The sequence below is a fragment of the Phaseolus vulgaris genome, chromosome 10 (genome assembly GCF_051622355.1).
Source record: "Phaseolus vulgaris cultivar YP4 chromosome 10, ASM5162235v1, whole genome shotgun sequence".
Taxonomy (NCBI): Eukaryota; Viridiplantae; Streptophyta; class Magnoliopsida; order Fabales; family Fabaceae; genus Phaseolus; species Phaseolus vulgaris.
The window spans coordinates 36,159,874-36,173,252 of NC_143507.1; the positions used below are offsets into that span (position 1 = coordinate 36,159,874).

The 13,379-nt window shown below is 33.7% G+C and overlaps 1 protein-coding gene, 1 long non-coding RNA gene and 1 pseudogene across 2 annotated transcripts; all 3 read right to left on the reverse strand.

Annotated features, from left to right (window-relative positions):
* Positions 1-471: 471 nt before the first annotated feature.
* LOC137817969 (uncharacterized) lies at positions 472-1,887 on the reverse strand. Its single transcript, XM_090296146.1, has 5 exons — positions 1,790-1,887; positions 1,581-1,707; positions 1,223-1,501; positions 1,043-1,144; positions 472-966 (listed from the first exon to the last, which is right to left on the reverse strand). The coding sequence occupies exons 1-5, from the start codon at positions 1,885-1,887 to the stop codon at positions 472-474; spliced, it is 1,101 nt and encodes a 366-aa protein (XP_090152272.1).
* Positions 1,888-1,898: 11 nt separating this feature from the next.
* LOC137819719 (uncharacterized) lies at positions 1,899-7,204 on the reverse strand. Its single transcript, XR_011082381.2, has 4 exons — positions 7,121-7,204; positions 6,991-7,034; positions 6,170-6,247; positions 1,899-2,127 (listed from the first exon to the last, which is right to left on the reverse strand). It is a non-coding gene; the product is annotated as an uncharacterized LOC137819719 (long non-coding RNA).
* Positions 2,241-6,161, reverse strand: LOC150024760 (uncharacterized; annotated as a pseudogene).
* Positions 7,205-13,379: the final 6,175 nt, after the last annotated feature.

Consider the following 13,379-nt stretch of genomic DNA (forward strand, 5'->3'; position numbering starts at 1 on the left):
TCACCAAAATTCGAAAACCAAATTAGCAACTGAAATTTCGGTGACTAAATCAATCGCAGAAAATTTGGTCACAGAAATTCAAAATCCAAATTAGCTACCCAAATTTCGGTGGCTAAATCGGTGACTGAATTAGAAGGTGATAGTGACCACCATTTTCGGTCGCTAAAAAAAAATCTTTTGGTGACTATTTCGGTGACTAAATAGAGACTTCTACAGCGACGGATTTGATTTCGGTGGCTATTTTATTTGTATTATTAATACCTATTTAAAATGGTATTTTGACCATTTTATAAAAAAATTCAGACCTGCTTATAAAGATACTCAAAATTCAATCAAGCTAAATTGTAATGAACTTCAAATACATAGTTTAAGAAGAAGTTGTGCTCAAATTAAAGGTAAATCATACTACACAACTAAAACTGTTGAAAACTAGTTAAAAGAGTCAAATCTATGATATAATTCAACATATAACTAATCTTCTTCTGAACTGTCATCTCTACTCTGGTCTCCTTTATGATGTCCACTGGTAGTAGGATCTGAAGAGCCTGATGCGGGATTATTCATTTGAATGTGTTGTAGGATGAGTTGCATCTTCTCATCTTGTTTGCGCATGCGTTCACTTTGCTCTTCATGAGTTTTCATCAATAGCTCCATCTTTTCTTCAAGTGTCCGCTCCTTGACACGTTTTGTCATAAGTTCATCATTTAGCTTTTGAATAATCTCACGCATTTCTTCTATTTGATGGACTACTGGAGCTTGACTTGCAGCAGAGTGAGCACTTGTTGAACTATTAAACCTTTTGCTCAATACACCAAGACCATAGACATTCCCTTTTTTATTTCCACTTCCAACAACATCGATGTATATTTCATTGTCATCAATAGAGGCAACATGAGAGTTTTGCGAAGATGCGCTTTCAAGCATTTGCTGTTGTTGGGCTTCTTCTCGACGTTTCTTATATTTCTCCTGAAAATGAAGTCAAATTGATTATTACGAAGAAAACATAAAGTAAAAATTAAACTATAACAAAGTTTAAAAATACCGCAAGGTTGCGAGTTTTGTCATTGACCCATTCTCCAGTCTTCAATTTCTTTGTTCTCTCTACAACCTCCCAAGCAGTTGGTTGTCGTTCAAGCTCTTTAGTCTACATAAATTCGATAAAAAGATATAATAGATTGTATTTAAATTAAATATAGAAAGAGAAGAAATATAATAATATTACCATTTTCTCAAAGTGAGCTGCAGTAGATATGGAACCACCACAGTAGGCTGAGGCTCCCTTCTCAACAGCCCGATTCGCCTTGGCAATAACACTCTTGTTCTGGAATTCTGTACAACTCCAATGCTGGTCCAAGGTTGCTCGAACAAGTTGTGGAATCCAGGTCCCCTTATCTTGACAATGCCTAACTTTACTCATAGCATTTTTAAAGATACGGGAGGCTTTTGTATAAAAAATGGATCTAATGAGTTGGTCTTGTTCCATATCCCACCTATACTCTTTCTGCATGTAAAATAAATTAGAAAAAAAACATTGTAGAAAAATAAAATATCATTTTAAATGTAATCATAACTCAAATTACCTTGAACTCTCCAAACCATCTATCTCTAAGCTCAAGACGAACCTTCTTCCAAGTGGGACTGGGTTCATCATATTTTTGCTTGATGATTCGTGAGATTACATTGGAAGGTCCATTTTCAAGTGAAAAACTATGTTCAAAACATATTGTCAAAATGATATATGAAAATTAGATCATATTTACGAATTACAATTAGATTAAAATATACTTACTCTCCTCTTGCTGCATGAAGCCAGGGTCTTTGATCAACTACATTGCCAAACTCATTGTCAGGTGTAAGAGAGTCTTGTATCGGTGAAGGTTGATTCATAGTTAGCTCTGTAGAAAAGGTAGTAGGATTTGATTCTCCTACATGATGTTCAATATCTTGTCCGTGAAGTGTAGGAAGTGGGGCGGCTCCTTCATAAATAGGATGTGTAGACTCCATAGTTGTTGGAAGAACAAACGAAGGGGGAATGTTGGTATTGGGTAAAGATATATCATCAACACGAACACCTCGACCACCACGATTAGGTGGTCTACGACCACCACCTCTACCCCTTGGTGTCATCTGCAAGTAAAAAATATTACATATATAAGATGTAATTAATACAATAATCAAAGTCGATCAATCAATTTTGAATAAACAAATAAAGTAATCATGATCAAAAGACTCAAACCTGATTTTGTTTTCTACAACCAAATATGTCAACCAAATATGTCAGTTATCTTCCCTGTTATTCACTACAATTATGGGAAACCACAATAAAATTAATGTTAAACATAATTTGGACTAGGTATACAATCAATTTTAATGCATGAATTACCGAAGAGGTATCTGTGTCACTGAAATCACTCTCAATGTTATCCTCACTTGAAATGTATTCCTCCTCGTATTGTTCATCTATGTTTGTTTCATTTAGTAATTGTATATCTACTTCTTCTCCCCCCCCCCATCAACATCAGCAAGAGAATCATGAATGAATTCTGGATCAACATGTAGCACTACTTCAAGTTGTAGAAGCTCATCATCTTGGTATGGAGTGTCATGCTCAACCTCACTTACTGTGTTATCAATGATTCTAATACGAGCTTTTGTTTTAATTACTCCCAACCAACCTTGGTGTCGCTCTGGATATTTGGTGTAATAAACTTGCTCTGCCTGTTGGGCAAATATGAATGGATCATATGCTTTATTATATCTCCGTGATTCTTTTACTTGAACGATCCCATAGTTCTTATCTACTTTGGTTCCTATATTAGGAGTATTATCAAACCATTCACACTGGAAGAGAACTACATTCATTATTGGAAAGCCAGTATACTCCAATTGAATAATATTAGACAATATTCCATAAAAATTTGACTCTGATTGATCATTGGTTCCTCGTACATAAACACCATAGTTAGTGGAATTCATGCCTTCACTCCAAAGAACAGTGTGAAATTTGTATCCATTGATAACATAGATAGACCATGATTGAACTTTTCTCTTAGGACCCCATGCTAAGTTAACCAATAATGGATCTTCAATATTATTTTCTGGATTTAGAACCTAAACAAAAGATTATAAATTACACAATGTCTCCAAAAGTAAAATTTGTATAAAAGGCAAATTAAAAACATACATATTGTTTGAACCATATAGCAAAATAGGATGAAATGTATTGGCCAATTTGAGCTTCTGAAGCAGTAGGACTAATCTCTCTTAAATATTTAACATAAATACTGCAACAAAGAAATTGATTATTCAAACCTCATGCAACATAATTAACTTTCTTTTCAAATGAGTGAACATTGTCTTACTCAAAATATGGTTGAACCTCTTCACAGTTTTGAAGAACATACAATTGGGCAGCATCAAAGTCTTTTTGATTTAGATAATATGTCATGCATTTTCCGATTTCTCTTCCTGGATAATTGAAAATTGAAATAGGAGGAGCACGTGAAGAACCCTCGCCTACTTCAAGATTACGAGGGATCCTAGTCCTTCTTGTTTCAACATGATCAGGATAATAAAATGAGGCAAATGTAGATGTTTCCTCCACCAAGTAAGCTTCACAAATAGAGCCTTCCACCCTCGCTTTATTTTTTACTTTTTTTTAGGGAGTGTAAGAACCTAAAAAAGAATATGGATGTACATAATTTTAAATATTAAATAAATAAACAACAAATATTATAATAGTGATTAGTTCCAACGATATTGGACTGGACCACCAACTTTTGCCTCGTAAGGTAGATGAATTGGAAGATGTTCCATGGAATCAAAGAAGCTTGGTGGAAATATTTGTTCCAATTTACACAATAACACAGGAATATTTTCTTCCATAACTCTTAGGTGGTCAACATTTAGTGTTGTCGAACTTAATTCTCTGAAGAAAAGACTAAGTTCAATAAGAACTTTCCAGATTGATTTTGGTAATGCGTCAAATGCAATTGGAAGCAAACGTTGCATGAACACATGACAATCATGACTTTTCATGCCATGTAACTTGCCTCGATTAAGGTCAAAACATCTACCCAAATTGGAAGCATATCCATCTGGAAGCTTCAGTTCTTTAACCCATTTACAAATAAAGACTCTTTGGGATTTCGTAAATGTATATGCTGCTTTTGGTTTGATAAGTTTGCCACCACCAATGTCTTTCAACTCTAGCTCTTTTCGATTGCATATTTGTGCTACATCCAATCGAGCCTTGTTTGTGTCCTTAGTTTTTCCTTTGATATCCATCACAGTGTCAAACACATTCATGAACACATTTCTCTCTGTGTGCATAACATCAATATTGTGACGTAAAAGTTGAGTTTTCCAATATGGCAACCTCCAAAATATACTTTGTTTCTTCCAATTATGTTTAATACCATATTCAGGAATATTTTGTTGTTCTTGTAATTCAGTGCAAACTGGTAAGTGTGCAACCCTATTCCAAATGTCAAGACTAGACAAACGTGGAGGAGGGGGATCAGTCTCAACAAACTTCTTCTTGAATGCCTTTTTATTCTTCCTAAATTGATGATCAGGTGAAAGAAATTGACGATGACAGTCAAAAAAGGATATCTTGTGGCTATGACTAAGATAAAAAGCCTTTGTTCTTTCCATGCATATAGGGCAAGAAAGTCTACCAGAAGTCATCCAACCCGATAACATGCCGTAAGCTGGAAAGTCATTAATTGTCCACATCAAAGCAGCTTTCATCATAAAATTTTGCCTTAGTGACACGTCATAAGTCAATATCCCTTCAGTCCACAAGGTGCATAAGTCATCTATAAGTGGTTGCAAGAACACATCAATCTTATGCTTTGGATTTGAAGGACCTGGAACTAAGATTGTCAAAAACATAAACTCTCTCTTCATGCACATGGAAGGCGGAAGGTTGTATGGGGTTAGGATAATTGGCCAACAAGAATAACTTTTTCCATATTGACCAAAAGGATTAAACCCATCTGCACATAAACCTAATCTGACATTTCTTGGGTCTTGACTAAAATCTGGATGCATTCTATCAAAATGCTTCCAAGCTTCTCCATCAGATGGATGAGAGAAAATAGACAGGTCCCTTTGATTCTCACTATGCCATCTCATGTGAGGTGCAGTTGCCATTGAAGAGTATAACCTTCTAAGTCTAGGAATGATGGGAAAGTACCACATTTTCTTAATAGCAATTTTCTTTTCAATTCCCCTCCTAGTGACTGTCTTATATCGCTCCATTCCACAAATAAAGCAATTAGTTATACTTTTATGACAATGTTCCCTATAATACAACATGCATCCTTTTGGACAACAATCAATTTTCGTACAACCCAAACCCAATTTTTCCACTGACTTCTTAGCTTGGAAAAAATTATTAACCATTATGTGATCTTTGGGCATAGTCTCCCCCATAAGTTGGACCATTCTATTGAAACATCCTTCAGACATATTATAATCAGATTTCAAGCTTAGAGCTTCCAAAGAAGCTGACAATTCTGAGTGATTCTCGCATCCTTCCCACAAGGGTGCTTGTGCAACCGCAAGCATGTTAAAAAAATTTCGAGTTTCAAGATCAGGATTTTCCTCCATGTACTCAAATCCAATAACACTCTCTGGTTGCATGCAATGTGCATTTGAGGGCCCCACATGATCCATTATCGTTTGATGGAAACGACCTAATTCTTCTCTTTGTTCACAAGTTCCATAACATGAACTGGAAACATCCACTGGGGGGGATTGTGACAATTCTTCACCATGATTTGTCCACCAATAATAATTAGGCATGAATCCCTCTTGATAAAGATCCCACCCAACTTGATCCACATACTTGAAAACTTTACAACTACATTTAATACAAGGACATCTTAACATTTCACCTTGTTCTTGAAACTTTTCTTGACTAATAACATATTGTAGGAACTCATACACTCCTTCTCTAAATTCCTCTGTCAGATGTTTGTTTCTATCCAATCTTTTATACATCCACTTTCTACCTTCGGGGATTTCCATTAATGCAATCTGACTACAACAAATTCTTAATGTATACACTTGTTTTAGGAGAGAGAAAACAGAACACTGAATGGAGAAAGTAAAAAATGGATGCAAATATGAAAGTATTGGGTTGACAGGAAGAGAAACATACCTTTGTTGGTTCACTTTGTAACTGATCTTGGGAGGAGGTTCTATTATTTATATAGAGCTGCGGCTATATATATTTTTCCTATAGACAAGAGAGACGAAGAATATCATATTGAATCAAAAGATCATTAAAATAAGTAAAACTAGATTCAGCCTAATAATAAAGGTTTAGTCACCATCATCGAAAACTAATAAAAATTGAGATATAATCAGCCATTGATTAGCCATATTGCCAACAGTTTCATCTTGATATCATACAAAAGAATAAGAAAGAAGAAACTACAAACTAAGGAAATGAATGCAGAGGCAAGTTTAGAACAGAGGGAAAAATCTTTCACCTTTTATTTTTTAAAGTTCAACCATTAATTTGGTCCCTATAGTTGAACAAACTTTACATTTTAGTCTCATGTAAAGATCATATTTTTAGTCTTATACATACTATTGTAATCTCTTTTAATTTCTATGAATTTAAACATTGAGACTAACAAATTAAAAATGGTATGCATAAAAACTAAAAGTAATCGAAATAATGAGTGAGATAATGGCCTTTTTTTAATATTGATTGTGATTTTTCAGTAAAAAATAAATTTTATGCACTCTGTTCTAAAGTGACATCAATTGGAATGGTGTCCAAAATTAGTAAATAAGGAAGAATTTTGGAGAGTTAATTGCATATGAAAGATAAAACACCACATTGCACAACATTAATGTAGTAGTATAAACATACACATGTAACAATGATAAAACAAGATAATTTTGTAACTCCAAAAGGTTCACTCTAAGAAAGGTGGAGTAAAACACAGCAATTGCTTTACTGAAAACTACCTGAGGAACAACAATTGCTAGATTTAGAACTCCTATGGCCAATCCTGCAAAACCAACAGGCATCTTGAGATCATAAACATTAAAAGACCAAATATTCAGGATATCAAAACTATCTACAACTAATACCAACCTTGGCCACCTCCTGAATCAGCCGTCAACTCTGCTGTGACAGCAAATGGAACACTATAGGTAATCTGCCACAGATATGGGAAATTTATTATGTCATGCACTCCCTTAGGTATTTAATAAAGCTAATAGAATGATTGCTTGAGAAGATCTATAAGGAAACAAAATCTGGTGGTGCAACAAATAGTTTAAATGTAAAAGTCAAACAACTCATTCATTGATTTTAGCTCCAGGCATTTGTCAACTAAGGCAAAAAGCCCATTCTCAGTTACATGACGACAACTCCAAAGAAAAATGGTCTGAACAAAAACAATAAGCTATCATTTATAATGCAATGGAATATCACAAACATCGAATATAAACCAGTGAAGATTGATGATCAGGCTCATACAGACAGTGAGATTATTGAAATGCCATTTCTTAGACAATTGTAATTTTTCTTTTGACCATGAGCTTCAGTATAAACCCTTTGTTCTGATGTTCTATATATTAGTTTCTTTTGTTATGGAAGGAGGACAATAATTGAACACAAAAACCTAACATTCAAGTTCTTATAACTTGCCTCCAACTTTGGACAACTCCTTACAATGCCAAACAGAGATTCATCCGTGATAAATGTACCACCAACATTAAGATGTTGTAAATACCTAGTTCTGGTTATCTGTTGTTAGAAGCAAAGGGAAATAAAAACAAAACAACACATTAATTGACAATGTATTGATTTTTTCTTGGAATGTGTCCTAATTTAGGTTTGAGGACAAATTTTGTGGCTATCAACTGAAATCCAAATAGCTATTAGTCAAACTAAAAACAGAAAATAACAATTCCTTAACCTGACAAATGTCAGAATACTATCTGCACAATCTAGTCATGATAAACTCCCAAAACTAATCTAATTTCATTCCAACTGCAATAGTCTGCACAAAATGATTATATGTTGGAATGGCAAGTGAGACACACATTGAATTGAAAAGATCAATCAAAAGAATGACCCATATTTATAATATTTTAAAATTTTGGGTTGGATTTAATTTCAAGTTTACTCGTATAAGATGATAATAGAGATTTTCAGGGAGCTGAAAACAAGTATTGTGATTTAATCCCCTTCTATTTTCTAACATCATTCCATGTAATATGTCCCAAACCCAAGCATGTGAGTTACAAAATCAAAACAATAGCATACCAGTTGGTAAATCATCCAAAGGTTGTCATGAAACAATTATCCCAAACGCTTAAGCAGTTAGTGAAGGCACATGAATCTCATACACTTTTTACGCAAGAGCTCTTTGGGCTTAAAAGGTTTGTGTTTCAATTGAAAATTTACTAAGAAAATTGGGTGCAATAAGGATCAAACTTTGGACTACTTGGTCATAGAAGCTTTGATACATATGAAAAACCTTTATATCCAACAAGTTTAACACAGTTTAATGAAATAAATGTTCATCCTGAATATTCAATGAATTTTAAATGCAACAAAAATAAAAGTGACCATAAAAAGTACTCTTGCAACATATCCCAGTGGCTGATGAATTCTACTACAACACTGATTTACAAAATGGTCTGACAGGGCAACAAAGATTTTGGTTTTCAAGTGGAATTTATAGTAATACACCAAGAAACATAATTATAAGAATCTTACAATTCATGATTTGAATCACACAATTGGATTAGTCATCGTTCATATCAAGTGAAGAATCACACATAACCATGAATCTTAAATACATGATTGAATTGGAATGATTTTGTATCACCAATATAAATGATGCAGTTCAACAATTAATTGTTTTTATGTTTATTTTTACTTCACTTTTACCACTTCATATCAAAGCAATTGAGTTGATAAGCTTAAACTTAAATGAAAAGAAACCTGATTTTGTATCACCAATATAAATGATGCAGTTCAACAATTAATTTCTTTTTTTTTTGTTTATCTTTACTTCACTTTTACCACTTCTTATCAAAGCAATTGAGTTGATAAGCTTAAACAGTTAAACGAAAAGAAACCTAAGGACACTTTTGGCAGTATATTGGGCTCTATTTTTAATCTTCTAAAATAATGGTTTCAAATAAGAATGTGTTGCTTATGACTTTGTCTTGTGAAACTCATGGCTATTTGTTTAGTTTTAACTTATTATGTTGACCATTACTCGTCGTTTATATGATATATTTCAAGCTAACTTTTACCACTTCTTATCAATGCAATAGCATGATGTAGAAACTAGAAAGCATGATGTGTGGCTACATGCATAGCTTCCTCTACATGGCCAAAGTATGAGGTGCCAGATGTTAGCCTTTCAACCCATTCCTTAACCTCCAGTATCATTTAGCATTTTTTAGTGTGCCAAAGTATACTATGCTTTAACTTCACTCCTACTCAAAAATGCATAAAACCTCCCCCTCTAAACCCTTTGTACAATGTCCTCATCATTCTGTTTTGTTGAGCACCAATTCATTAACTCTTTCTTCCCACCGTTAAGCTCAATTAATCCCCATGATCCCTTCAGGAATAATGAAGCCTTCCAGAGGAAAGCTTCCTCTTCCCATCATTATCATCACAACCTGTGTTCTTGTTTTTGTGGCTATCTTGTATGCAGAGAGACTCAGTTTCCTCTCTTCCAAGTCCATTTTCAAGTTCAAACCATGTCCTAGACAAATCACCAAACCAAAGTCGAGTAAGTCAGCTTCTCATATGCCACAACTATATACCTCACCTCATCTTTGTCTTCTTATGTTTTTATCTATTATGAGTTTGATTCTTATGCATTTATATCTCATCATACAATGATAGTCCTAGCAGGTGACAAAAAGGCAGATGAAGAGGTTGTGATTGTGAATGCATCATCATGGATTGATGACATGTTTGATTTTGACCCTGAGGAGTGCAATGTTGCCAATGGGAAATGGGTGTTTAACTCTTCAGTAACGTCTCTCTACTCTGACATAAGCTGCCCATATATAGATAGACAGTTTTCTTGTGTCAAGAATGGGAGGAATGATTCTGACTATCGTCATTGGGAGTGGCAGCCAGAAGATTGCACGTGACAGCCAGAAGATTGCACCTTGCCACGGTAAGTTCCTCACTCCAACTTGCCAATTGTAATTGTAGAACTTGCTTTATGTATATAAACATTTTTATCATATACATGTATGATTAGTTTATGTAAACTACATTCCAAAATGACTATATTTTGCAGTTTCAACCCAAAGCTAGCCCTCAGAAAGCTTCAAGGGAAAAAACTGCTATTTGTTGGGGATTCACTGCAAAGAAATCAGTGGGAGTCTTTTCTCTGCTTGGTAGAATGGGTCATAACTCATAAGCATAAATCTATGAGACTAGCTCATTCGGTCTTCACTGCCAAGGTATTGATATATTGATTGAAATGATGGTCAAATATGTTTACTCAACTCAAACAGCTATTAACTAGAACAAAACATAGATGCAGTTTTACATATGCTTTTGTTGTTGTTTTCCAATCAGAATTGGAGTTTCACTTCAATAGACAGAACTAAGATGAAGCTTTAAGAAAAGAAAAAAGCCAAAAGAATACGACTCTAGGGGTATCTATTTTCAATCAATCATATAGCCAAAAGACAGGCATACCGTTCGCTCGCACTACTCGCACCGTTCGCCTCCGCACGGCTCCGCTCACACCGTTCGTCTCCGCTCGGCTCCGCTCACACCTTCGTTCGCCTCTGTTCGTACCTCCGTTCGCACCACGATCATCACCTACAACTTCCTCCTCCTCCGACCACCGTTGCAGCTTCCTCCTCCTCCGACCACCGCTGTAGCTTCCTCTGCACCTTTCTTCACTCCTATAAGCAATTTTGGTATTTCGTGCCCTAACAACACCTGCACTTCCAAATAACTCCAAAGCTTAAAAAAAACAAATTTCAAATTAAAAAATATTAAAAAATATAGCATTTGTGTAAAATTAAAAATAAATATTTAAATATCCATGATAGTAAATATGGATATTTTAATAATTAAAAAACTATTTACAATTTATGTCTAAAAATTTATTTATGTTTATAAAATTAAAGTTATTTTAAAGATATCATTTTATTTAAATTTAATTATATAGCATAATTATATAGCATAATTTTATTAATAATAATATTTTGTTATGTAATTTTATTTAGAATTTTTATTTGAGCTGATATTTTAAAAAGAGTATTTAATAAATTTTATTTAAATTTAAGAAATTACAAATATATTTGAAATATATTTTTTAAATAGAAAACGAAACCAGTAATACAACTAATTATTTTTTAAACGGATGAGTACTCATTAATATTCAAAAGTGTGTGTGATCCTTGTATAGTTTTTTAAAATAAAAATGAATTATTATTATTATTAATAGTAGTAAAATAAACAATTACATTTAGCGACCAAAAGAAATTCGGTGGCTAAAAAGTGGTAAAAAATCGGTGGCTAAAAACTAAATAAATTTGGTGGCTGATTCGGTGGCAAAAATAAACATTTATATTTAGCGACCAAAAGAAAATCGGTGGCTAAGAAGTAAACATAATCGGTGGCTAATTCGGTGGCAGAAAAAAGCAATAAAATTTAGCGACCGAAATAAAATCGGTGGCTAAAAAATAAACATATTCGGTCGCTAATTCGGTTGCAGATATATTTTTCCCAATTTATTCGAAACAACCACCACTTTAGCAACCAATGGTTTTGTCACTCTCATATTCGGTTGCGGATTCGGTCGCAAAACTAACTAACATGATAAATAATTCAGTCGGTCGCTATTTCGGTCGCAGATCTGACACTACGGGTATTTGGTGGCTATTTCGGTTGCAAATTGCGATCACTAATTTTCGGTCGCTAAATTCGGTGACTAAATTGTTATTTCCTTGTAGTGAATATTTACATCAATTCAAGCCATTTTGTCTTGTAAGTTATCGATCAAGATTCAGGGAGATAATTGTTTCAATAGCTAAGGCGTACGTTGTCACTGCTTATATTAGTAACATGTTTAATTTACCAATACCTTGTGCCCTCAGAATGATGGGGCAACGTGGGAAGCTTATGAAGGTACTACTAGGATTATAATATTTTAAGCACCAAAAAAATAGTTAAGTTTTGTTTACAAAATAACTTTTTTTCAGTCAGTACACTGTTATGAAATTGATAGAGCAATACACAAAGCAATAAACAATACTCACAATTTTAAGATGCAATTTTGAACTTCTAAATTTTAGGACAACTACATATCCTCTGGTATTGTTGTCGGATTGGTTTTCAATGACTTGGAAGGTTGTGACATACATACCCTGGAAAATGAATTTTGACATGTTATGTTATGATGTTTGATTATAAACTGTTTATAAACAAAGGCTAATGAGTAATGACATTCCTATTGAGTTACATTTATCTGCATAAATCATCTTCTTTATATACCTTATAGTTTCAGTTCCAATGTGTAATAGTTTTATATGGGCCAAACTGTATAGATCCTTTCTATGGTCCAACACAATATTCTGGTCCCTCACTTCAACATTTTATGTTCTGTTTGCAGTTGCAACTACATTCATTATGATGTGACTTCATCATTCCCCCACCTTGGGCATTCAAGCATAGTTAAAGCTACACGAGAGCTTTTTATGCAGATTGAAGGAAATCCTGAATTTTTCTGATATAAAGTTACACTTGTAAGTTTCTTGATATCTCCATGTTACCTCTTCAAAAACAAAGGATGAACTTGGTGATGTATAGGGAGTAGAAAGGAAAAGTGGGAGTAAAATAGTCACACTAATATCTTTGAAACCATGACAAACTTATCACAAGAAACCAGATATGATAACAGTGAAATGCTTGTCTGCAGAGGAAGGCAAAACCTTGGGTGAACCTTCCTACACCATGATTTTTTATATGGTTTTCCCATGTATATTATTAACCTGTATATAGAAACAATACAAATTAACTAGCCATTATTGCCTGGTTAAAGAATTAGATCCACAAAGTATTAAAACTTGGTAAAGAAATTAATCAGTAGAATTAGATCCACATCTATGAAACCAAAATTTGATTAAATTTTAATATCTTTTTTTCCATTATATGCTAACAAATATCTACTAACTTTATTGAGAATTAATATTCATAAAAATGGATTAATTATACGTTTTATAATGTTGATAATAAGTGGTTCTTGGGTATATATGTTTCTTGATTGCTAATAAAAAAAATACGTGAAGTATAAGTTTATAATCGTACACTAGTATTTTAGTAGACTTGAGAAGTCAAATTTGTGAAT